General features: G+C 38.2%; 1 protein-coding gene across 3 annotated transcripts in view; it reads left to right on the top strand.

The window, feature by feature from the left end:
• Positions 1 to 687: 687 nt before the first annotated feature.
• PFKP (phosphofructokinase, platelet) overlaps positions 688 to 25,969 on the top strand; it is a 44,823-nt gene continuing 19,541 nt past the window's right edge. The window contains exons 1-11 of one of the 3 annotated variants that reach the window (XM_064637589.1): positions 688 to 1,076; positions 9,057 to 9,130; positions 16,166 to 16,243; positions 18,506 to 18,695; positions 21,188 to 21,353; positions 22,021 to 22,065; positions 22,166 to 22,274; positions 22,725 to 22,820; positions 24,165 to 24,257; positions 24,627 to 24,752; positions 25,328 to 25,392. In XM_064637589.1, the coding sequence (XP_064493659.1) occupies positions 992 to 1,076; positions 9,057 to 9,130; positions 16,166 to 16,243; positions 18,506 to 18,695; positions 21,188 to 21,353; positions 22,021 to 22,065; positions 22,166 to 22,274; positions 22,725 to 22,820; positions 24,165 to 24,257; positions 24,627 to 24,752; positions 25,328 to 25,392 (1,127 nt within the window). In that variant the 5' untranslated portion in view covers positions 688 to 991. The remainder of the gene's footprint in view (positions 1,077 to 9,056; positions 9,131 to 16,165; positions 16,244 to 18,505; positions 18,696 to 21,187; positions 21,354 to 22,020; positions 22,066 to 22,165; positions 22,275 to 22,724; positions 22,821 to 24,164; positions 24,258 to 24,626; positions 24,753 to 25,327; positions 25,393 to 25,969) is intronic. The other 2 variants (XM_064637596.1, XM_064637579.1) reach the window with 2 other exon arrangements.

Genomic DNA, 25,969 nt, shown 5'->3' with positions numbered 1-25,969 from the left:
GAGTTTCCCTGCCTGCCGAGGGCCGGGCCCTGTGATACGGCCCCTTGCCAGACGCCAGCAGGATCGACTCTGCCTATTGTGCATTCCCAGTGGGAGCCGCGCTCCGTGCTCCCCGCCGGAGGCTTCCGAGCAGGCGTGCGGAGGAGGCAGAGCCGCCTCAGAGGCTTCAGGCGTCGAGGAGCCGACACGCTGGAGGCGGATTTCCCCCTGGAACCTGCGCTGACGGCAGCCCCAGCACGGCCGCGACCGCCAGGGCGCTCCCGCCGAAGGGGCTGCCCAGGGTTCCCGCGGGCGCGGCGGGGACACACGGCGCTCCTCAGCCGCTACTGCGGGCGGGATGAGCCAACTCCGGCCGAAACAGCTCCCTCCCCCGCGCTGCAGCCCTGCTGAGGCGCCAGCCACGTTCCCGCATCGCCCCCACCTGAGGCGCCGGGGGGCAGGGAAGGGGGAGAGCAGGAGGGAGGGAAGGCGGCGCTGCCACCCCCGCCTCGCTGAGGCGCCGCCGCCGCCCCCTCCCACCTGCCCGCGCCCTCCGAACGCCACCGCCCCGCCCCGCCGCGCTCGAGGCCGCAGCTCGGCCGCTCATTGGCCGCCGGGCCTGTCAATCACCGCGCTCGCTCAGGGCCGGCGGAGGGCGGGGCTGCGCGGCGCTGTCAGCGGCGCGCGGGGAGGGAGCGGCGCCGGGGCACAGGCGGGGGGCGGTGGCGGCGTGAGGAGCTGCCGGGCTGTTGATCCGCTCCAAGCTCTGCTCGGCTTTTTCTTTTTTTTTTTTTTTTTTTTTTTTTTTCCCCCCGAGCATTTTTACACAGCCGCTCGCTCACCGCAGTTCTTCTGCGGAGGTACACTTATCGGTAGCTGCACACCTAGCACGGGCTGCTCGGTCTCTTTCCCCGCAGAGCCCGAGCGCCCGGTCCAGCGGAGCGCGGCCAGACCCCCGCGGCCAGGGGCTCCCTCAGCCACCGCGCTCTGCCTCGCCCGCCCCTGCAGCGCCATGGATCACCAGCCCAAGTTCTTCGAGAACCTCTCGGGCACCGGGAAGGCCATCGGGGTGCTGACCAGCGGCGGCGATGCCCAAGGTAGCGGCTCACACCGTTCGCTCCGGGAGCAGGGGGAGGATGAGGGGAAGGAGAACGCGGGGGAGCTGCGGGCATGGCGGGGAGTGGGGCAGTGGAAGGAGAGGATGAGGAGCCCCTCGGGGGCGGTGTGAGAGGGACAGGAGGGAAGGAAGGGCCTCCCCGGCTGGCAGGACGCCCATGCGGGAGGCCGGGGGTGCCGTCGCAGCGTGGGCTGCCCCGGGGCTGGCGGCGGGAACCCACAGTGCAGCACATGGAGTGGAGAGAGGGCTCCGGGAGGGCGCCACGCGGGATTGCCGTGCTTCTCGGCTTCCTCTTACCCTGCTGGCCTTCGAGCCGGCTCTCCTACTAAGAGCATTTAAAAGATAAATAATAATTCTGTGCGGCCTGGGTGCCTGAGCTGCAAACATCCCCTCAACCATTCCTCCTCCCTTGCTGTCTCGTCACGTTTCCTCTCAGCCAGCCTAGGCAGGGGAGAGGGTAGAAACACTGCAGTAACTTTTACCACCAAGATGTCTCGTCCCCTCGGGAGGTGGTGGGGAGAGGAGGGTGAGGAGGGATGGCTGATGCGAGCGGGGGAGGAGGAGGTCGTGCCGCTCTGCACGGCGGGTGGGAGGGAGGCTGCGCTGCTGGGGCTCTGCCAGCCCTCGCCTCATCTGCTTTTCGCTTCCTTCTGGCACCGGGAACACGTCTATGTGCCTACCCGTGGTTTAGAACGCTCAGATGGCAGTTTACTCTGCCCCTCTCAGGAGTACGTAAGGAGTCTCACCTCCTTAAATCTCTTCAGCGTAGAGGGAGTCGTAGCTACTACAGGACAGGGCGAACAAAAGACCTACAGACATTGAGAGGGAAGGGGAAGAAAACAGGCTTCATCGCAATATACCTAGTCAAAAATTTAGGTTTTTCTACACTTTCGTTTCCCCTTTTCTACCAGAAAACCTCCTTAATAGTTCGAAGTTTCAGTTAATTAAAGTTTCAAACGGGAAATGCGCCGTGCGATTCCAGAGGACTCTTGCTTGCGTGTGCCAGGAGAATTGTTCAGTGATGATTGTTTTTAGCTCCTTCCCTAAAATTATGGTTATTTTACTTTTTTTTTTCCCCCGGGAGTATCTCGAAACTACTTTCTCTTAAGAGAAAAAGCGGCACTCATCTGCATTTGTGAAGAGAATGGTGGGTGGGGGTCTCCTTTCTGCTTGGGCTTGGTGGTCTAGTGACCAGTCTCTCGCCAGCTTTTACACGAGCTGTCGGGACCAGCCCGCAGCCCCGGCCAGGGAATCCTGCTCGGCTGCCCCGGCGGCAGCAGCAGCCTCTCCTCTCGTCTCCTCTCCTTTTCCCCTCGCTCCACGGTGCGTCCATGTGGCAGTAGCTCGCATGGACCAGTGTCTCCGCGCTCCCTCCCACCGCCGGTGTGTACGTGATCCGCTGCGAGTCGCTGCAGATTCCGCCTCTTTGCGTCATCTGGGCTGGGAGAAGCATCCTCCCTCCCCCTGCCCGCAGAATAACGGGGAGCCCCCGGGTTTACCTGGGATTATCCGAAACTCTAATCGGGATGAAAGGGATTTGGTGCCATCGGAGAGGAGAACGTTGCAGTTCTGGAGGAAAAGCAAATTGATGCGTTTAAAAGGCTTCTTTTTTGCCCCTGGGTGGGGTTACACTTGTTCAAGTTTTATGCACGGTTTGCTCTCAGTGACATCACTTACGCTGCTAAATGATTCTAGGAGGGACTGGGAATCGGGGCATCTCTGTCTTAATGATCTGGTCACCAAATCGCCATTTTAATTTAAAAGTGTGGCAGGGCACTGCCTCAAGCAGCAGTAGCATGTTCAGCAAGAGGCTGAGCCCTTCAACTTGCTTCCGCGTGGCTGGAGATTATATAATGCAGCAGCAGATGCATCTCCTTTTATAAAGTACTAATCTGCACTTGCCACTATGTGAATTAAGGCATTTAAAGGACTCGCACAATCCACATCTAGACTTTATTATCTGGCAGATTGCCACTGAAGCATATTTACAGGGAGAGTTCCAAAGTAACAGGCTGGGAAAGTTGCTGTCTGAGGAGTGGGGTTGTCACAAAGACCAAACAAAGTACACTGGGTGCCTTCCAAGCTGGTTTGTCGGCAGCATTGTTGTCCTAACTTAGAAGAACAAGGAAATAAAAACCCTAACATTTTAGAACTTGATAATTTCTGCTGAATCACACAGCACAGTTGAGGACCATAACCCTATGTAACCTACCTATCTTGGTAACAGCATAGATGTCTAAAACATGCAACCTCAAGTCAGTTTGCAGACTAGATTAGGAGTTAAACAAGGGACAGAATGAGTCATGCCCTGTCAAGGTCATTTGTCCTCTGTAGGACAGAGTGTAAACCTGTGAGAGAGGTTAAGTCCTGAAGTATAACGCAGAAGGAAATATGCTGCTATTACTGATGTTTCAAAATAGTATGTTCAAGCAAAATGTAGGTGAAGCAAAGCTACTAACTCTGAAGTAGGCAAAAAAGTTTTAATATTAAAAACGAGTTCCAGTCTCCTGTTTTGTTTTGGATTTGTTAGACACTAGAAATCAGAGTATCTAATCCAAACTAAACTCACAAACAGTTGAGTGGAAAAAACACCCATTATTGTTGCAGTAAACACATAATCTTCATATCAATAGGTGCCATGATTTAGATTGGGCTGTAAATCTTAGTGCAGATTAAAATATACATGAAATTATTTTAAAATAGAAGTTACTGCCTTTGCTGTTATTGTACTTCTTAATTTAGAAGTAGCATTATGTAAATTACACAAGCCATTCTATTTGTAGGGCTTGTTAAGTTTTCAATTACTTCCCCCCATTTGTGCTATTTTCTTGAAAGTTTTTTTTTTTCCCTTTTCTACCTGTAGAATGTTAAAGACTATAGAATGTATACGTGTTATACCGGGACTCTTATGGTTTAGTCATTATTCTTTTGTTTGGTGGAGTTAATTTATCAGTGAAAAAAGACTGGTATTTTGTACACCTAATGTGTATAAGTACTAAACTTGATAGTCCATCACTTTAGCTTGCTAGCTGTTAAATTGTGAACTAAAATACTTCCCACCATAATTATGAGTGCCTTGAGAGGCAAAGAAGTTTTGACAATTGATTCTCTATAAATATTGGGTTGGTTTTCTGGACTATTTCTAAATTGTAGTGGTTGCAGCTCAGAAAAGTGGTTTAGTAGATGGGTTTTAAGTCACGCTTTTGTTTTCCCTTTGTGGGATTTTCTGGCCATGGTCTGCTTCAGGTCATGAAGTACACTGCTTGTACTTCATGTGGGTTACCAGTGGCTGCCACAGACAATTTTGGCCACCGTAGGTCACTTATGTTCCACAACCTCCAAACAGGTGCTTATTCTGGGACTGTGGTAGGTACAGCTTCACAACAGGAAGAGTCATCTGGGAGCTGCTGGATAAAGGTGATTGTGCACTGCTGGGGAAGGATGTGTGTGTGGCTGCTGAGCTGCTGCCCAGTTTACTGGCTCTGGATTATTGTCTTTGAATATGACCATGTTATTTTTGAGATAAGCTCAAAAGATTCAGTGTTGTGGAAGACAGCATAAGTGAGGGACATAATGGTCGGGAATATCATAGCCCATCCTGCTGAAGTAACGTTTGAGGCATTACAGGGTTCCCAACATTTCAAGGCATATTTAGTATAGTGGTGTAGGTGTATGGCTCTTGTCCTGGTAACTTAGATTGGAAGAAGAAATCTTACCACTGAAAAAATAAAAAAGCTCAACTCACTCAGCAAATACTGGGTTTAGAAAAGCTTAAAAAGAACCCTATAGCCTCTTGGATTCTGGACTTTTGGAGTACCATAGACCATGACTGTGGAAGCAAAGACCTACGTATTTCTGCTCTTGAAGCATTACAGGCTTCCGAGGAACATGATGAGACATATTTAACGTGGTAGCACAGATGTACTGATCTTATCCCGGTGGCAAAATGTCTTTTTTCATCATAGGCCACTGAACTAGTACAATAAAATAAATAAGTTTTTGGGTTTTTTTAAGGCAGAAACAAACAAACCCAAACAAACAACCCACACTCCTCTTATGTTGTCCAAATTACAGAGTTTTATTTATTAACACTTAGGTGATTTGAACATATTCACAAGGAATTTTTGAATTCTGGCCCCCCCCAAAGGCACCCAGCTAAGAATAGTGCATACATATAGACATATGTATGAAATCCATTTGTATGTGTCCATAGATACAATATTACAAATAGTATTTGTGTGTAAAATTAGAAATGTAGTTATTAATGAATGAGTGTAACTATTTCAATGTATTTAATATTTCTGAGGAACTGCTACTATAATTAGTGGATTCTGTGATTGAAACTGGTCTCTTAAGATTTTTATTTTAGTTTTTAAGAAGGAAATAAATATGTGTTGTCTAGATGTTTTGCTGTTGTATGTGTTTGTGCACTAGAATGTTCTGATCTAATACAGCATTACTGTTCAGAAAAATTGTATAGTATTTTCTTCAGGTATCTAGAATAATTACTGTGATTATATGCAATAAAATCTGTGATGTCATGTCATTATATGCAATAAAATCTGTGATGTAATTAAAAGTAAATAGAACAAACCCAAATTGTTTTCTTCAAGCTTTGTTCAGTTCTTGTACTTGACTGATTTTCTTTTGATGATTATAGGCTCTTACATGCTTACTGACATAGCCATTTACATATTTGAATAAAGCCTTTTTTTTTGATAATGTTTAGACATTTTCCTTGGTGTTTTTTGCTATATAGTCTTGTAAGTCTGAATCTTTATTCAGTGCTTAATAAACATATGTGCTAAGTCATTAAGCCTGTGTTAAAGCCAATGTTTATCTTTAAAATTGGTGGTACTTAAGTATTTTTTGATGCTTGTCCAAGATGCATAGTTTTGATTTTTCTTTTGTATGGTTTGTATTACAGTTATTTATTTAAAGGCATGTCTAGCTGACTAAAGTGGGGCAAGCTGGGCTTAAACACAAAACAGTGCAGAACCTCCTCTGTTGTAGTGGTGCATATGTACGTGGAGCAGGATGTAGGCACAGGAGAGGAATGCTCTTTTGGAGGCAGAGATAATTTAAGGACTTCTGCAGTACTGTTTGTAACCCTGCTATGAAAACTAACTCTTCTTTTTTTTTAAAGACAATTGAATAGGCAATATCAAAGACAGTAAATTATCAATTTTTAAGTTATTCAGATGTTATGTAAAGCCCTGTAAGTAGTTACAGTTTACTTAATCTTTGCTGAGTCCAAAAGAGCAAAATGAATCTTTTCGTCTTTCCAAGGCTTCAATGCACAAACAAGTGGTAATTCAGAAAGATTTTAAATAATTCTTATGTTATAAAAAAACCATACTGGTTTTACTCGTGGCTTTCTTTTGAGGCTGCTATTCTAATCCTGTATGTTTATCAGGCTGCATTTATTATTCAGGACTAAATCCATGGTTAACTCAGTAAATCTCTTTTTGAGTAATAAACATATAATTACATTTCATAGTTATTATGGTAATTCATAAATACTGTTGTAAGACTCCACAAATTATCAAATATGGCAACGTTTTATTAGACAAGTTCTGCAGAGGCTTTATGAAATTTTGTGTATTTGCAGACTTCAATTACTGCAACCAGTGTATTTAGATTTAGGCAGCCAAACTGTAGCAAGCTAAAGCTTCAATGTGTTAACTGTATTTTGTAGGTATCAAATTATGACATGCTTTAGTCTTCAGCCATTCTGAAATCTAAGCCACTTGCTTAGGAGCCTACCAGGAGACACCCAAGTCCTTTTTCTGTATAAGGAGATAAAATACAGATCACCAAATAATAATAAAATGTATGTTGTATAAACTTAAAATGTTACAGTGGTGGTACTGGGAAGATGCTTTCTGTCAGTAATCTGTGGGGCTTTTTTTTCCTGGGCTTTTGCCCTTTCTTGCAGCAGGTAAATTGTGAATTTTACCCATTTTTCATTCAAGAAACATGGAAACTGGAAGGTATTCACTAAGAAAGTATGTGGCTGTATTATGAATATATATGTAGCAAATACATATAGGTACATATATAAAAATATATAATATATATATATATATAAACCCTCCATAAACAAACCAAACCAAACAACAGCAACCCTCCTCCAAAAAAAAACCCCAAAAAGCCAAACTCCAAAAAAAATTTCCCTGCCAAGCAATGACAACAAAAAAGCCTCCCACACAACATGTGCACTAATAGAAGCAAGCTGTGGCTTTGGTGAAAGGAGTACTTTGTGCTGACGTCTTCCCTGTTTGTGGAAAATGGCAGTGCTGTGGTGGACTGTCGGTTTGGTCAAGTTAAAGGTCTTTGTCTCCATTTTTCAGGGGACATGGTGTGTGAAGGGGGTGGGGGTATTAATTTTGTTATGAAAACTGTTTCCCTGAGGAGATAACTCTGCCCTGTGTAGTGATATGTTTCATCTGAGATTTAGCATGCTAACTTTCTTTTCAGTACAGGCTGTCAGATGAGATTCTCTGCTTTTCTTTGGCATCATCCAGTTCTTCGTCTAAAGCTGTGCTTTTAGCTGTCTTGGCATTTGAGAACTTTTTCCAGCTCTGCCGCAAGGCTGACTCTGGCTGAAAGAATTCTTGCTGCTATTTCCTAATACAGAATTGATTTAAAAACACTGTTACTTGTTGCTCTTATCTTACGTTGAAGTGACATTACAGAAACAGCAAAAGCAACTTTTTGATTTTGGCAAAGTTAATGTTTTTAGTTTCACATTGGTTACCTTCAGGGACTTCCCCGTGTGTTCTTAAGGAATTAATCTTAGGGAAAACCTCTGCCTCATTCTTTATTTAGACAGGCTGACTATTACAGCTCAGTATTTTTTCTACTAATGGTAGATACTATAGGATACTTTGTGGCTTGCTGTGTTGTGGGTTTATATATTCTAGGTACCGGCTTTTTTATTTCCAGAGAAGTGAACACTTAACGTCTATATGAAACATCAGAGCTGACCTGCTGCTTTGCTATTTTGTTATATTTAGTGCATCAGATTTGGAGAATTGGTGCCCAGTGCTTTGGATTGTCATGTGTCTTGAATCCCTTTTCAACTGATGTGCCAAGGCTGTTTCTTTGTCTTCATGCTTTGCATAATCTCTTGTGTCTGTTATAGTTGTATGGAAGCAATTAGTGTATTACTTTTCAAAAGTTCCTGAATAATGGGTAAGGTAATGCAGTATCTGAAGGGATGAGTCATAACAGAAATTCATTTCACCCATGCAGGGACACCAGTGGAACTTCCAGTGTTACTCGTGAGGTTGTGTTTGACCATGGGACTTTAATGGAAGATTTACAGGAGTAGAATTGTCAGATGTCTGTGAGCAGGGAATTACAACTTTAGCTTGCAATTCTGGAAGCAAAGTAGCATTTAGACACTTTCTATCAAATGAGCCTATGTTGCATTTTTTATGTTAATTTACTGCTATTTCTGTCTTTTTAAATGAGCATCTGTCCAGGTCAACTTTGACTCTGTTCCCAGCAAAATATTGTATGTATATAACACCTGTGTTACTTTGGAAATCTCAGAAAAAAGAACTGTTACAGTATAATTTCTCATTTCAAGAAGCTAAGTTTTAACTAGCTGAATGTTTTGCATTTCAGATAGAAAACTAATCATTATTGTGAAATTAATTTGCCTTCTTATTTAGTAGCTGTTACTTTTACAATGCTGTTTTACAGTCAGCAGCAATTTAATCTCTGATTAACACACATACTGGCATCCACATAATTATTGTAACAAAGACTAGGTCTGAACCCTTCGTGCTCATGGGCTGATTGCACTGTCATTAGGCAAATTTCTGTTTTAATAGATGCTGGTCATTTTCTCTAGGAAAGAATTAATGTTGCCTTTGTTTTTAAGACAATATTTGTAGCATACAGAAAATATTGGATGACCTATAACAATGTTTTTGCTTTTTCTTCCCAGGTATGAATGCTGCTGTGCGCGCAGTAGTACGCATGGGAATCTATGTAAAAGCCAAAGTCTATTTTGTTTATGAGGTTAGTTTTTTGATTTATTCATTCTGTATTTTGTCCTCTGACTGCACTTGAGTTTTTGTGGAAACGTCATGGAGATTAGTTTAAATTTAAAAAAATCTAGATGCCATTCCCTTTCATCATATGTTTTATTTAGTATTTTTTATTTTTGTGGAAATTTACTTTTCACAAGGTGTTCTGAAAATATGTAATTTAAAAGTAATTTTTTAAATGTATGGAATTCTTCATGTGCTACCAGAAGCTTGAAAATACTGAGAAAACCAGAGATGGTTGTCACCCAGCAGTGAGCTGTGTATCTGTGCACTTGTTAGATGTTTGACTCCATTTATTGTACTTTATAAATACTTCCCTAAACCCGTTTGAACTACTGATTTTTAACCTTTGCCTTTCCTCAGTCTATTTTCCCAGTGTATGATAAGGATGTGTCATCACCCTCATTTCACAGACTGTACAACTTGGTTTTGATCAAGAGTACTGTCAGGCTGATGCCATCTGTCCTGGCTAATAGGTGGAAAGTTGTTACTAAAAAAAGTCAACCAACAAAAAACCAACCAAACGAAAAAACCATCAAAAACCTGACCATTAGTGGTGTGTCCAGACATCAGAATTTTTTGGTTGAAGCTTGTGACTATGTGTGTGTAAAGATTGTTACTTCTGTAACAATTATGTGATACGAAAAAATCATGAGACAAGTTTAATGTAAATGTGTAGGTAATACTTATGTGTATGTTTTACTGGAAGACTATGTTAGAGTTCTGTATAAAGGATACTTTCAGTTTTTATATAATTTGCTGTAAATATATTTAGTAAGAAGTCATTCTGTTCCCACTGGAATTCCTGTACAAATCCTTAGTAGTTTGAGATTATTACAAATCATAATAAAAAGTTGATATGGGGGAAAACTTGATAGACAATATTCCCAGTAAACTGTAATTTTAATGTTTAATATAAAAATAAGGAGTACCAGAATTCATAGAAGTGCTAGGAAAATACTTTGGTTTTAGTTTTGTGCGTGCCAGATATACAATTTATCTTTTAAAAGTAGCTACTTGCCCATTTTTTTCCATGTCTGCTTATTCCTATGGCTCATTTACTAATGAGATGCAAAGCATATTGAAATGCAAATAAGCAGAGGACTGTGCTCCAAAATTCTTTTGTACTACAGTGCTACACTAAGTTGCTCTGAACATTTAGTGTGTGCTAATTACATGGCCAATCTCTGGAATTCCCTCAGTGTTCAGCTGTTTTGCATCTGAAGTGGGTCAGATACTTGTCTGGAAGTAAGGAGGGGTTTTTGGCCATCTGTAGGCCAGAACTTGGATTTGAATTTATTTTAAATTAGGTTTGACTCAAGAATTACCACCTCTTTTCAACTTTTAAAAATTTTTTTGTATCACAGAGTGTATTCAATGATAAATTTCTAGAGAAATTTGAATATTTGTTTTTTCTGAACTTAGCAAAATAGTTATCATGTTCCTCTCTGAAGTGTTAGAGCTTGCCAGAGTGAAGTCACAGATATTTCTGAATGAAAAGCAATTGTAAAAATCAGGTCAGTGTTGGGAGTTTTGAGTTACCATTATATATTGTCATTCCATCTTCAATGTAACAGTGTGGTCTGGGACAAAAATGCACATTTCACTGTAAGTATGGGCTCTGAAAAAGATCTTTGCTTTTAGATTAGTCCATTCAGTTCTACATTTTGGGAAGTACCCAATGCTAAGCTTTATTCTTCTCTGACTTTGTGGTAATTGAAATATGAAGTCAGTTTTCTTTCACAATACATCCAAGTACTTCAGAGAAACACAGCTACAAGCTTGGAAATGAAACAGCTATTTAATTTCACACGGTTGAAATAGGAAACAGATGAAGGTGACAAGTGTAGTAGAAGGTAAAAATCTTAGGGTGAGACTTGTCACTAATGTTCCCTGTTATAAGCCTTTGAATGATGTATACAGAGATGTATTTTTGTGTATACTTGAAGTTATGTCATACTTTCGTTAAGGTGTTTCTTCTAAATTACAGTTTATCGAATGCAGACGAGTGTGTTAAGCAAAGAGAATAGTATATTTTTGGCCTACATTTTGAGTACACATTTTAACTAAGCACACTTAGGTCAGGGGAAAGTGATAGTTGTATTGAAGTTGCTCTGAAAAAGTGAAGGAAAACCTGAAGTGACAATATCCAAAAGGAGAAAAAAGTTTTCTTATTTAGATCCAGAAATTCAGTTAAAGGTCTCAGACTTTTCAAGCTTACTTTGCTGTAGTCGTCATACACTCTGTAAAACCGTCTTCTACAGGTGTGGCCAAAACTAGCTCCTTATTCTAAGTAAAACAGTAACTTTGTTTTCCTTCAGTTTCCTAATTCCATTTTGCTTCATTTCATGATGAGACAGTACCAAGATAAATAAAATTGATAATGATTTAGGTATGTCATTTGGTAGCCTTTTTTAAGTTGGTTTTACTAAAACCTAAAGAAAGAAACATTACGTATTGGAATTCATGGGCTATTTGGACATACTTCAATTCCCAAAAGAAAAAAAAAACCAAACCAACTTACGTGAAAATTAAGACTATAAAATAATTTATATAAAAATATAATTTGTTGTATACCATTTATATAATTAATATAAAACCCTGTAAATTTATAGCTATAAAATACAGTGAATTAAGGTGTTTTTTAAAAAATCTTAATTAATTAAAATTAACACATTTCAAAATTTTGCTGTTAATTTGTGGAAGAAATGCTTACTCTATCCAGTTGCCATACTTTTATGTGTTATACATATTATCATCTTAAAGTATTTAATTTTAGTATATAAACAGTTTGTAGTCACTCTTCTTGACTAGCATCACATTGTTTCTAAAATCTGCCCCAGTCTGAAGTAAAATTTGAATACTCATGGTTTAATTTCACTCATGCTATGAAAATCTTGGAGATGGAAGTATGTGTAGAGTTCCAGGCTGCTCTAGGAGGCTAGTTGACTTTTTTTTTTCACTAATCAAAAACTATTAAAGTCAGTTTGGGGGTTTTTTGTTGTTGTTGTTTTTAATTGAGAATGGGAAGAAAAAATGATACCTCTCATTTCTGGCAACTCGTTTTAGAAACTGAGGTCTTAAATATTTTTACAAATAACCTGCCCTTTTTCCAGGATTGAAGCACATAGTTCCCACTGGATGCGTGCTCTTACTACTAAGCTATGGAGCTTTTAGATTCTTCATCTTGATTAAGAGTCTTTTTCTCCAGAGGCCAGCATTGGAAATGCAATGGTACGGCAGTCACGGATTTCTGTGAGGAAAACTTCATGTCTTTTATGTGGTGGTCTGTGCACTCAGTGACACTGGTATTTTACGTTGTCAAGCAGTAGCTTAAAAATCTCAGTAAGTAAACTCAAATAACTTAAAGCCCCAAATGTCTCACATGTAATGTATCAGAAGGTGGCTTGTTGTTTTTCAAAAGCTCTTGTCTTGAGAGCGTAGACTGGAAGCAAGGTTTGCTGTCCCTGCTACTCTCTCCAGGAGTTGCAGTGTGTATGTATGTACCTGGTGAACATTTGACCCACAGAGATTTCCTCATGTTCATCTCTGAATGTTCAGATTTTGGATAAAGGAAGGACAAAACATAAAATGGGGCACATCTTCAGATACTGCTTTCTGTACTTTTGACAATTTATTTTTTCCATTCTTGCCCCCTAGTTTAGTATCTTAGTACCCAAGCTGCTATTTTTAGCATCTAGGTAAGGATTTATTATTTTTTTTTAGTGTAAATTGACAGATTCCCACCCTCTTTTTATTAAGGTCTGTATTCACATCTGCCAGTAACTTTCAGTAACCGTACAACTGTAACAGTGTTGAACTATTTCTTAACCTAATGCAAGTTAAATTCCACCTTTAAAATGGATTGTCCAGCCCACCAGTGTTGTAATAACTAAGGTGATAAATGGAATCATGATCATTATTAATACTTCAACTATAATTAGTCATCCTTTTTTTTTCTCTTTAGATTTTCTTGAAAGCTGTTTTAATTCTATAGGTTAATAGCATGGAAAACAACATGGAAATTCTAACTACATTGTTAGAGGTAGCTTACAGATACTCCTCAGCAAACAACTGAATTAGGAAAAGCTAATATAACAGTTCAAATAGATCAGGATTCCAAAGGCTCCCCATCCTTACCTTGTAAGGGGAGGAATTGTTAATGCATCCCCAGTTCTCAGTTGTGTACACAGATATGGATTCCTGATCAAAATGCATGAATTCTTTCTACTTTAAATATGCATGTTACAGGAATTGGTCATAGCTCCTCCTTAGCCTAGCTATAAGATGTTTCAAATCTTACAGGCAGTTTCCAATAGTAGTTCACCCATTGGCTTTTTTCTGTTTTAGATTCAGTAATATGTGAATTGAGGATTTTAATCCATGAGTCTCATGATATGCATTATATTGCAGTTTCTGGGGTGCATGTCTTTTGTTTTTCCTCTCAAGTTAGCTTGTTCAGCTTAGTTCAGCTTACTAGAGTCAGTGTTACGAACTGAGTTAAGGTACACCACCACACTACTCTTTCAGGTTTTGTTGCTTATGGATCTTTGTGTTGTTGTAGTTGTCAATAGCAATAAAATTGGAAAAGCTTTCACTCTATTAATGAATGATATAAGGAACGTTGGATTCTTTGCTTTTAAAAAAGGGAAACTAGCAAAACTGTGATGAGTGAACTCTAGGAATTTATGAGCCTTCATCAAGCTCAGTGGAGCCACTGTAATGTTTCTTCTCTGTGGTGACCAGTGACAGAACCCGAGGGAATGGCATGAAGTCGTGTCAGGGGAGGTTTAGATTGGGTATTACAAAGAGCTTCTTCACCCAGAGGGTAGTTGGGTGCTGCAACAGGCTCCCCAGGGAAGCAGCCGCAGCACTAAGCCTGACAGGGTTCAAGAAGCGTTTTAGCAATACCCTCAGGGACACGGTGTGACTCTTGGTCCTGTGCAGGGCCAGGAATCAGACTCAATGATCCTAGTGAGTCCCTTCCAACTCAGCATGTTCTGTAATTCTTTCTGAAGATCTTTGCACTTTATCTGAGAAAGAATTTTTTTTAAGTTGATGTGTAAATTAAGCATTATTCCTTTTCCAACTTGCCCTAATTTTGAAGAAATTGTGTTGATGATGTCTTAGCTTCAAGTCACTATGTGTATACCTGAGCATCCAGGACAGTATGTCCTGTATGTAGGGGCCTACAAGGAAGCTGGAGAGAGATGCTTCATCAAGAGCCATAGTGATAGAAAAAGGAGTAATACGTGCAAACTGAAAGTGAGGAAATTTAGGTTAGATATAGGAAAAAATTCTTTGCTGTCAGAGTGGTGAGTCACTGCCACAGGTTGCCCAGGGAAGCTGTGGATGCCTCATCCCTGGAAGTGTTCAAGGCCAGGTTGGATGGGCCACTGAGCATTGTAACAAGATGATTTTTAAGGTCCCTTCCAACCCAAGCCATCCAATGTTTATGCATTAGATACATGTCAAAGTTAGCTGGAGAGAGTACATAATACTGAAAAGGTCTGTTGGATGATAGAAATTAGAGACAGGTAGTTTTCCATCTGGATGTTTCCTTGCTCTTACTTGATCATCTTATATGTAAGTTAATCAGTCAAGTCTCACTGAGCAGTAACTTTTCTGCTTTCTGCTTGGAATCTGTACTAGAATCCTCGAAAGCTTGAGTAACTTGTACTTTTACTATGCCCAGGTTATCTTTATGTTTTTATCCTCTCCTGATAGTAAGGACTCAAAGTTTGACATAGTATTCATATAACGTATATGGCTTTTTAAGCCTCTGTAGGCTTAGTACATTTCACAGCTTACTGAATAAAATCTGCATATACTCTAAATCATGCCAAAGTAAATGTCTCTAATTTATAATGTCAGCTTTGCTGTCTTCTGAACTCCCTTCTTTTTCTAGTTCTACCTGATTTTTTTTTTGAGAACCCTAAAGGTAAATATGTACAGTTTTGCAAAAACTGCATATTAAAAAAATGGTAACTAGTTGTTCCTTGGCATGGGGAATATCTACGTGTGATCTAAAAGTGGAGACATAAACATTGTCATGGTTATTTTTGTTTAGTGGTTTTTTGTTTCTTTCTTTAACCTAGAGTATTTTCCCCCTTGGATTTAAATAAATGTTAGAAGCTGAATGGTAATTTCAGTTTTATTCTGGTGTCTCTGTCAATTAGGATTTTCCAGGTTAGAACTTTGCTGTGTTTTCTTATTTTTTTTTTCTAAATCAGTGTTCACAATATCACCTAATGGAAAAGACTCTACAATTGTCATTCTGCTAGTATTTATGTAGACAGGTATGACAAAACCCTTCAGCTGCACATTGGATAGGTTTCCTTCTTTCTAATAAGTGTAGTTCTTTCCATAGTACAGCATGCAGTGGTTTCTGAAGACCATTTAAGTTAAGATATTAAGAATTTCTTAAATGTATCACTAAAAATTGTAATTTCTTCTATTAAATTTCTTTATTTATTATGGAACTGCCTCAAAAAAAAAGATTATGTGACTTGATTTCTTTTATGAAAAAATTTTGGTTATTACTCTTTATTTTGTTTTGCTTATACCAACTTGGGGGGAAAAATATACAATGTGTTACAAAGGTAGATTCCTAAGATCACAACCTCAGGCTGAGGTTCTGTTTTTAAGAAACGTATTTTATAATGTGTTTCAAAATTATTTGTGTGTTTTTTTTAAAGTTACTATTTATTCCTAAGAAAGGAGTAACACATTGACATTCTAGTTTAATAGCTGTTTAATCTGTGTAAAGTATTACCTTATCTTCAAGTTGTCTTTGGAACTGGTCTTTTAGGAAAAGCTTTGCCTTTTTCCCCCATTAAAAAAAGCAGTGATACCTGCTTGAATGTTGTTTCATTTAAATTGAGTATTTTTTTTATTCAGTGTTTTTAATTACTTTAAGTTGCATTGAAATTCACAAGGTGAGTATTACTGCAGTGGAAATTTTATGCCGTTTTTAAGTCAGATTTCTGAAATCCTTCTCTTTCAGGGTTACCAGGGAATGGTTGATGGAGGTGATAATATTGTAGAAGTTTCATGGGAAAGCGTTTCAAGTATCCTGCAAGTGGTAAGTGTTAAGGGGTGGGAGTGGGACACAAACCCTCTTTATTTAAACAAAAGAATCAAAATTTTAGACCCAGCCAGCCACTGTAATTATGTATTTAAACTCTGATGACTGAGTGGCCAGCATGTACCACTTTCAGTAGAGCCTGATTTCTACAGTATGGATGTCTGATACTCTAAAGATCTCGGTGTGGTCTTGTATTTGGTGCACAGAAATAATCTTGAAAACCTTTGTCCTAGATTTTCAACATCACATGTCATTAGCCTCCTAAAGCCATATTGAGAAGTCTATATTTAATAAAAAAGGCATTATAGGGCCAAAACATGAAACAACTGTGTTTTGTAAGGCAAATATTTTCTTACGAAACCCTGTTGGCTTTCTGTGTAAGTGGATTTGGAATTACAGTAATGGATGTAATTACAGTGCAGTTCTGCAGAGCTCAGGTAATACCAGTGACTTTGTACATTTTTATTACAACGTTTCTGCAGTGTGGCCTTTTGGATCTCCTCAGCTTTTGCTCAGCATGGTAATGTTGTTACCTCTTCCAGAGCAGGTGCTATGTTTGGCGAAGAGGCCTTACTGCTTGCCAGGCTTTCTGAAAACTACCTCCAGGTGAAGCGTGGGTTTCTTTGGAGCTTTCTGTAAAGCTAATAAACATAAAAGAGTTAGCAGAGACTTTTTTTTTTTTTTTAAACCAGTGCCCTGGAATACTGTGAGATATTTTGTCCACTGTATTTTTTCCTTTTTTTTTTTTTTCCCCATGTCTGTCTTGCAGAATCTGTAAATATCAAGTTGAAAGGGACCCATAAGGGTCATTGAGTCCTAAATCTGAACAATATGACCAAGAGCATCTTCCAGGTGCATCTTATGGTTAAGAGAAAATTGAGTTACCCTGGCTGAGCCACACTGGAGTATATGCAGGAGCAGGATTTAGGCATATCCTGTACATGTATATAGGATAGATAGTATTAACAAAAACATCTGAGCTTGGTGGCTAGTAATTCAACAGACCAGCAGTGAAGCTGAGGATGTACCTTACAGAATGTGTTTAGTTGTTTTGACTGGAAAGGTTTATCAGCCCAACATATATTTCTGTTTAATCAGAACAAGTAGTACATCGTTTCAAATATATAATTTCTTTTCCACTTAGACCTATGTTTTTTCTAAGTTTGAAAATACCTAGTTTAGATGTGTTTTTTAGTCCTGATTTCTTTTTAAGAACATCTTCATTTTGTATACATCTAATTTTTTGTCTGGAGGAAGCTGAACTGCTTCTATTCCATTTTTTTTTCTCCCACTGGCAGCTGTGCAACATAGATGGCAAATTAGTGCCTAAGACTGGCTTGAAAGCTGAATCATATATTGATAGGGCAGATCATATCAGTACAATGTCTGCAGATTTGAAGCTCAAATTTAGATTGGCATGACTGATTTATTATAAGTTAAAGTGAAGGAAATGTTTATGCAAAAGTGAGCTAACCATCTCCGGATTTGTTTGCAGGAAAGAAAAAGTTTTTGCAGTCTTAATTGATATTACTTTTTAGTGTGACAATAAATAAGGCAAAAATTAAACTTCTTGAGTGACTGAACAACATAAACACAGAAGATGTGTAAACAGTGTGTTTTCAGCAAGATGCCCAGGAATTTTGTGAAGTGACAGGGCACTTCAGTCATTTTTGAAAATAATAACTAGCATTTCTGAAGGAAGTTCTTTGAATCATATTAATAAACGCAGCAGATAATTATAAATCAGAAAATTTAGCATTAGTCTGATCTATAAGGCATTAAAGGCAGTTCTTTCTGTAATTCAGTGGAATGACGATAAATGCTAATTTTGAATTTTAGGAATGTATTTTTTCTCTTACTGTAATATATTTCATGATATTGGGGGGAAAATGTCACACTAAGGCAAATTCATCTAAATACTTAGCTACTTAGTATATTACTCTCACTAATGTCATTACATATAAGTAACAATTACCCTATTTATTGTAATGCTACTGAAATTAATCCCAAATCATTTAACATTTTCCTTCTGGAGTAGGTGTTTATCAGTAATTTTTTAGTGTTTTTTTCATTTTTCCCCTGTGTATCTGTTCTCGAGAACATAAATTCCCGCAGGTTTGTTAATTCTTTGTTCATCATCACTTTTTACTCAGAATTAAAGATGGATGTTATGCCCCAACATTCGTCGTTAATCCATCTTAAAAATATACAGTAATATACTGGACTATAAACTAAAGCTGCTGTACTTCCTTTTCCTAGGGAGGTACAGTTATTGGCAGTGCACGCTGCAAGTCCTTCCGTACCCATGAGGGCCGCCTGCAGGCAGCCTACAACCTGGTGCAGAGGGGCATCACTAATCTCTGTGTGATCGGGGGGGACGGCAGCTTAACCGGCGCCAACCTGTTCCGGGAGGAGTGGAGTGGACTTCTGGAAGAACTGGCACAGAACGGTAAGTTTGCCTTTAAGACCCTTTAGGCTTCCAGTCCGACCTGCAGGGAAGTTATGCACCCTAAACTATAAATCCAGAAACTGTATCCAGAGAGTACTTCTAAAGTTCAAAAGTCAAATACATTCATTCTAGGAAACTGTATGATATTCTTCATAAAATAAGTTTTTGATTTCCGTACATCCTCTCATGCATATCATAAAGGTTCGAAAAAGACAAATAAGTTACTGGGCAAGAGTCTGTGTGCCTTTTTTCCTCTATTATGAGTCATTTTCAGGATCTGAGCTTTGAACCTTCTGCTTGAAAAGCCGTATGCCCTCATATCCAAACTGGGATGGTAATTCCTTTCCTGCAACAAGCTACACGTTTGGCTGTTATAAAATTATAATGTCACTATTTTTTTAAGATCAGAACATTATGTGGCTGTTGATGAAAGTACATCCAGCCCAGTAGTTGTCTTTGACAGCATCTAAGAGAATGCATAGGGAAGAGTAAAAGAGTAAAATAATGCTGTGTTGATATTACATGTTATTCATAATATGTAAATACTCTGATAGGTTCCATCCATTTCAGCCTTCAGGACTTCCTGAACCAGATGCTATTAGCAGTCCTTAATGAATTTCTCTTCCATAAATGTATACAGTCTACTTGAAAGCATACAGAGTTTTGCCAAAAGCATTGTGTAGCAAGGAGTTCTACAGCTTCACTGAATAATGAAGATTGGGAAGAATCTTCTTCTGTTTATTTTGATCCTGCTGGCTTCTAGTATCGTTTGATGGCCTGTAATTTTTGTATTAGAGCAAACAGTGAACGATCAATCCTTCTTCCTCTCTGCATGCCACTTGAGATTTTACAGCTGTCTTATTTTCCCTTCATCATCTCTTTTTCTAGATGGAAGAGTCCTAGTTTGCTTATTTGTTCCCTGTATGTAAGTTCTATACCTTTGATCATCTTTGTTGCCCTTCTCTGAACCTTTTCCAGTTCTACCATGTTTTGAGGTGTGGAGGACCACAACTGCACCCAGTATTCAAGATGAGGGCAAACCATGGATCTGCACAGTAGTATAATGATCTTTGTTTTGTTCTCTATTCTCTTCCTAATATTTTCTAATATTTTGATTTTTTTTTGACTGCTATTGAGCATTGAAGCTGATTTATTAATGAAAACAGCATTATTATATTATGCTGGAAATAGCATTATTTTGTTTGAAATGTTAGGGTACATTTTTCATGTGTCTTAGTTTACATTTATCTGTAATGAATTCCATCTGATACTTTACTGCACATTGTGTCTTGCTAGTCTTCTTCATTCCTTCTCAGACACTCCATACTTTTAGAACCCAAATGATTCAGTTTAATCAGTAAACTTTGGCACCTTGCTGCTCATTCCCTTTTCTAGGTTATTGCTGAGTGTGTTGAACAGTGCAGATCCCTGTAGAACTCCATTGGTTACCTTGCTCAGATACAAGAACTTGCATTTACCATGGCCCTCTCTCTCTTATTTTTTCCCCTCTGTTTCACATTATTTACTCGATGAGAATACTTCTCTCTTATATGGTGACTATTTAGTTTCCTCAAAATCCTTTGGCAAAAGACCTTGTCAATGGCTTTTTGGAAATCTGAGTACAATGTATAAACCATATAGCCCTTATTCATGTATTAAGTCACCTTTGGAACTCTAGAAAAGGTTTGTAATGCATGGTATACATTCATAAAATACATTTTGATGCTTCTTCACAATGCTGTGTTTATCTTCATGGACATTAGTTATATTTTTCATTATGGTTTCTACTGTTTTTCTCTAATATAGACATTAAACACACTGATACATAGTTTATGAATCCTATATTAAAAATTTGGTATTATATTTACTACCATCCCATCCACAGATACTAAGGTAGTTTTACGTGCTTAAGCAGCTAAGGTACTTCATCCTTGAGATCCTTTAGAACTCGTGGATGATGCAGCATTTTCACTGGTGTCTTGGGAGACACAGCTAAGACTTAGAAGCTTTTCTGTTCTGTTTGCTTATTAATAATGAAATCAAGAGCCTTTCAGTGTTGCAGAAGAGAAATCTTCAAAAGTTTGATGCTGGTTTTTAATTGTTTACATATGCCCATAATCACATCCACTTTGCATCCTTTTACTTCTTCATTGCATATTATACACTGAGACCACAATTTGAATAATACTGTGTAAAGTCAAAACCATCAATTTTAAGGTTAGTTACAAAACTTGATAATTTGCTAACGCTTTGAGATGGACTGAAAAGCTCTTATTTCCTTCCTTACTGTAAGGAGTTCTGTGCAGGATTGTTTTGTTTGGATGTTTGATTGGCTTTTGTTTGTAGTTTCGACTAACCTTGTTACCTAAAATATCTAAACATAATTTAATGTTTGGATATGTTTAATTTACAAAAGTAGAGCACCCAAGCAATATGTCTAATGAATTTTTTTTAATAGTTTTACAGCTCTTTCTCTGGATACTTCTTTACAGGAAAGATTGATGCAGAGGCTGTTAAGAAATATGCTTACCTTAACATTGTGGGAATGGTTGGATCCATAGACAATGATTTCTGTGGCACTGATATGACCATAGGTACTGACTCAGCTTTGCACAGAATAATTGAAGTTGTTGATGCCATCATGACCACTGCTCAAAGGTAAATTGTGCATATTATAGAGATTGATAACAAATATACAGTTGTTCATGCTTCAAATCAAAGTTTGCTATTGCTGTACAATAGTGAAGGATTTAAGTTAATTTTAAAGAGAGATTAGGTAAGTGGGATTTGTGAGAATAAAAGTTCTTCTTGACTTCATCTTTCAAATGTCTTGGTTTCTCTCTGTCTTTGTTTTTTCATCATTGCTGTTGCGGCAGCACTTTAAGCATGTGACTGTAGAGACTACATCAGCTTTAGTGTCACACTTTGGTTTTTAGTATGTTTCTAGTCTTTCATAGTCTATTAGAAAAGATCCAGGCACACTTTGAATAGTACAAAATAGCATGTTTGTATATAAGCTTTGTTTCAGTAAAATTAAAGCAATTAAATTAGTAATTTTTTTTAATACAGGTATATCATTGCAGTTCTTAACTATGGATCTTCATCATTTACATTTTCAGTAAATGTTCACATCTCCTAGCTGCCCATACATGTTTTTGAAAAAAGTAGTAGTGAAAAGAAATAATGCATTGGAAGATACGTAATTTTAAATACATTGTTAGTGTGACCTTCTGTTTTGCTAATGAATTCTGTGTTTGGTTAGCATGGTAAACACAGGCTGTTTCTTGATATCAGGTTCAGTTAATTTGCTTTCTTATTTTTACAGCCATCAGAGGACATTTGTTCTGGAGGTTATGGGAAGACACTGTGGGTATGTGTTGTCTTCAGCATTTTGTGTCTTGTACAGGTATAATTATGAAAGGTCGAGAAATATGAACCATAAATATCTAATCATTTGTTCTGTTTATTAGGTATCTAGCTCTGGTTAGTGCCTTAGCCTGTGGTGCAGATTGGGTATTTATTCCTGAATACCCACCAGAAGAAGGCTGGGAAGATACAATGTGTGTTAAGCTTTCAGAGGTAATCAATTAATATGTTCGAGATTCCCTGATGACTTTGCAGATGTTTATTTGAAAGTAGTGATTAAAAAATATGATCAGGACTTTCAGGAAGTCTTCATTTTTTGTGTCGTGCAAAGTTCTCCATGATCTTGAACATAAGAACTGCATTCTGCAATTTTTTGGAGGAAATATATGACCTGCTCTGGGGATTACATAAAACTTCCTATGTAAGCACTGTGTGTACCTTTCCTCAGTAATTTGATGTAAAATATTTGAACTTCATCAGTAAAAAAACCTGTATGAAAATAAAATGTATGAGAACACTTCAAATATTAATGGTCAAATATAAGAAGTATTTCCTCGAATCCTAGAAGCTTAATGTAAAGCAATTGATTATAAAATTGTGCTGTAAATCCTTTTTTTGTTTTTTTTTTTTTCTTTTAATTACATGGTTGTGCTTTTATTATAGAATCGTGCACGAAAGAAAAGGCTGAATATTATTATTGTAGCTGAAGGAGCTATTGATTGCCACAACAAACCTATAACATCAGAGAAGGTTAAGGATGTAAGTGTCAGCATCCCTATGATACACACTTCTGTTCTGTTCATAAGATGGAGCTTGCTGTTAACAATAACATTTCCATAAAGTAAATCTGTTCCTGTAAGGTAGCTCATTACACAGTTGTATTTTTATATTTGTGCTTTGTATTCTGAATCCAAGTCCTCTTAAAGAGAGTCTTTTTTAGAGGCTATTAATTAGAAACTTTTCTCCTTGTAATGTAACATAGCAGTTCAAAAGCACCTGATTCATGGGTGCCTTAATTGATAGAGAATTGGAATTCAGCTCAAATCAGTCTTGTAAATCCTATTTCACTCTGTATGTCTTGTAAAAGTATAATACTGGTCTGTCTCACAGTGAAGTTATACTATGTGCTTTGGACAAAGTCTTATCACTTCTAAATGGTTGCTTTGCTAAAAATCTCATTTGTGTCTAGAAAAAACTTTAAAGCTGAAGTTATTCTGCTCTTTTTATGAAGGGTCCCTTAAGAATTTGTAAAATAGTCATTGGCAGAAAGGAGCTGTGACACTTTGGGTTTACCTGGGGTTTATCTGTCCTGTGAATATGAAGTTTTGTTTTCCATAGCTGTCAGTTTGGGACAAATCTTTGACTTCATTCAGAATTGCTGTTTTATGAATTAAAATTTAGCACCAAGTGGTGTTAAATGTACATAGCAGCAGATTACTGTGCATTTATAGAAGAAACATTACTTTCTTGCTACAAATTTCAACCAGTTAATACATTAAAAAACTACGAATACCAGGAATAGAAGATTGTGTAACTTGCAAAATTTTTTTCTACTTTATACTATTCTGTGCTTATCCCTAACCTTACATGCTCACTAAAGATATATTAATAAAGCATATCTTTTGCTGACTTTAGCTTTGATATGTAACAGAGAAAATGGAACAAAAGTGACTGAAAGAAATAGTTTTATTATCATACCTTTTACTGTCAGATAAGGTTAAAAGTCATCCTCACTGAACTTTTACTCAGAATCTTTTGGGACATGTAATCTTGCACATAAATTCACATGAAGTGAATAGAACACTGCAATTGAACTTACTTCAAGTATTAGAATATTTAGACCTTTTGTAACTGTGCAGAATGAAGCCATTGTAACTGTAGTTAAATCATTACATCTAAGCCACTGTTTTGCCATTATAAAATGTTCCTTTAAATTAGGAACCTGGAGTTTAGGTTAGGAATAAACTAAAAAAATTCCTGTAATATTTTCATTATTGTTGACATACTAATGTATAGTATATGTATAATTTTATTATTGCAATGGCACATTGTGTGTAAAATAATGATGGTGATAAACCCACTGTATTTTGAAATTCTTTGCAGCTCGTGGTTCAGCGGCTTGGTTTTGACACCCGAGTTACTATCTTGGGTCACGTGCAAAGAGGCGGAACCCCTTCAGCTTTTGACAGAATTCTGGTGAGTGTTCCTAAAGTGACTACTCATGGCACCACATAGTACAATGACATTTTGATTATTTATTTGGGATGTGGTGGTTCTTTACCTGATAAACTTCACACCTCCAATTATTATCTCACAGTAACTGTCTGAATAGCTCAAATTTACAGTACTGAATCACTTTGTGTAGAGGAATCTATATTAGGATTAAAATGCAAAGCTGTAAAAACAATCATCCGTACTAAATGGTACTGAACAGCCCACAACATTCTCATCTTGCCAAGGAGTAACTGGTTTCAGCTCGATTCAATGAGAAATCAGGACCATTTCTGTGACTGGAAGCCTTGTGCTTTTTGCTTGCTTGAACACTCAAACATTATCTGTTTCCAGGCAAGTCGTATGGGTGTGGAAGCTGTGCTTGCCCTCCTAGAAGCTACTCCAGCTACCCCTGCCTGTGTCGTGTCCCTGTCTGGAAACCAGGCTGTCCGTCTGCCTCTGATGGAGTGTGTGCAGATGGTGAGTTTATGGTGGCAAAAAGCCAATTTATAGTTGTTCATTTACTACAGCAGACTCCTGTGTACAATAATTGTCTGTTTCGTTAGGACACTAATGGGAATGTGTGCAGCACTTTTCTGCATTTGGGAATAAGTAATGAAGGTCACGTATGTTCTCTGTGTGTTATTACTTATTTCCAAACTACTAAGGAACAAAAAATAAATTTTGTTTCAGATCTTCTCATTATATTGGTATAACAAATTCTTCAGATGCTTGCATTGATTTACGCGTCATACCCAAGTCATGTTTCTGCACTAAAACTGCTCAGCTTAAACTGAAAAAAAGAAAATGCAAAACAGATACATTGATTTTTTTTTTTTTTTTTTTTTTTTTGTCCCAGGAAGGCTTTAGGTGTTTCTTTCTACTTTCTTCTTTTCCTGTACACTGTAATTTTTGCTGCAATAGAAAGTAGCTCATAAATTGGGGAAATATCAGTATTTTTTCACTATGGAAATATATTAATATATGGGAATATATTAAATAATCAACTTCTTGTGTTTTTTAAACATACTGATTAATCAACTTGTTTTTCCAAGACTCAAGAAGTCCAGAAAGCCATGGATGAGGGAAGATTTCTTGAGGCTGTGAGGCTTCGTGGAAAGTATGGCGAATGGCTTATATCAATTTATTTGCTTTAGAAAAGCTAAACTGCTTTGCTGTTCTGCTGGAATGTGCCATTTTATTTTAAATATTTTACTATCAATATGATTTTATGTGTTTTGAGAATAAGAGAGGAGACAGAAGAAGAGTTGCCTAAATAGAATAATTGAAATTTTTGTTTACATATAAATGTGCAAAACAAAGAAAACTGTAGTTCACTGCTGTATCAGACTAGTGACTGATAGTAGGCTGACTAGTCACAAAGTAAAGAGCTTCTGTGCTGTATGAGCTGACTGGTAGCAACCACACGTTTGTTTATTCGAGGTTTTGAGGCCAATCCTATGAGCTTGTTTGTAAGTAGCTGGTAGTTTTCCATCAGTGATGTTAGAGGGAGGTGTTCTTCACTCCTGTCAGGAGAGCGCTTTCTGTTTCAAGTAATTTGATAGCAAAATGCTTTATCCCCAATCCAGAAAACTAATTTGCTAGCTATGTAGTTATTTTATATTTTATTGCTGTTATCTTACAGGATTGAGTATTTTTCTGTGTTCTCTCATTTCCACTTTTTACTGTGCTTTGCA

The sequence above is a fragment of the Pseudopipra pipra genome, chromosome 1 (genome assembly GCF_036250125.1).
Source record: "Pseudopipra pipra isolate bDixPip1 chromosome 1, bDixPip1.hap1, whole genome shotgun sequence".
Classification (NCBI taxonomy): domain Eukaryota; kingdom Metazoa; phylum Chordata; class Aves; order Passeriformes; family Pipridae; genus Pseudopipra; species Pseudopipra pipra.
This window is presented reverse-complemented; position numbering and strand designations above follow the sequence as displayed.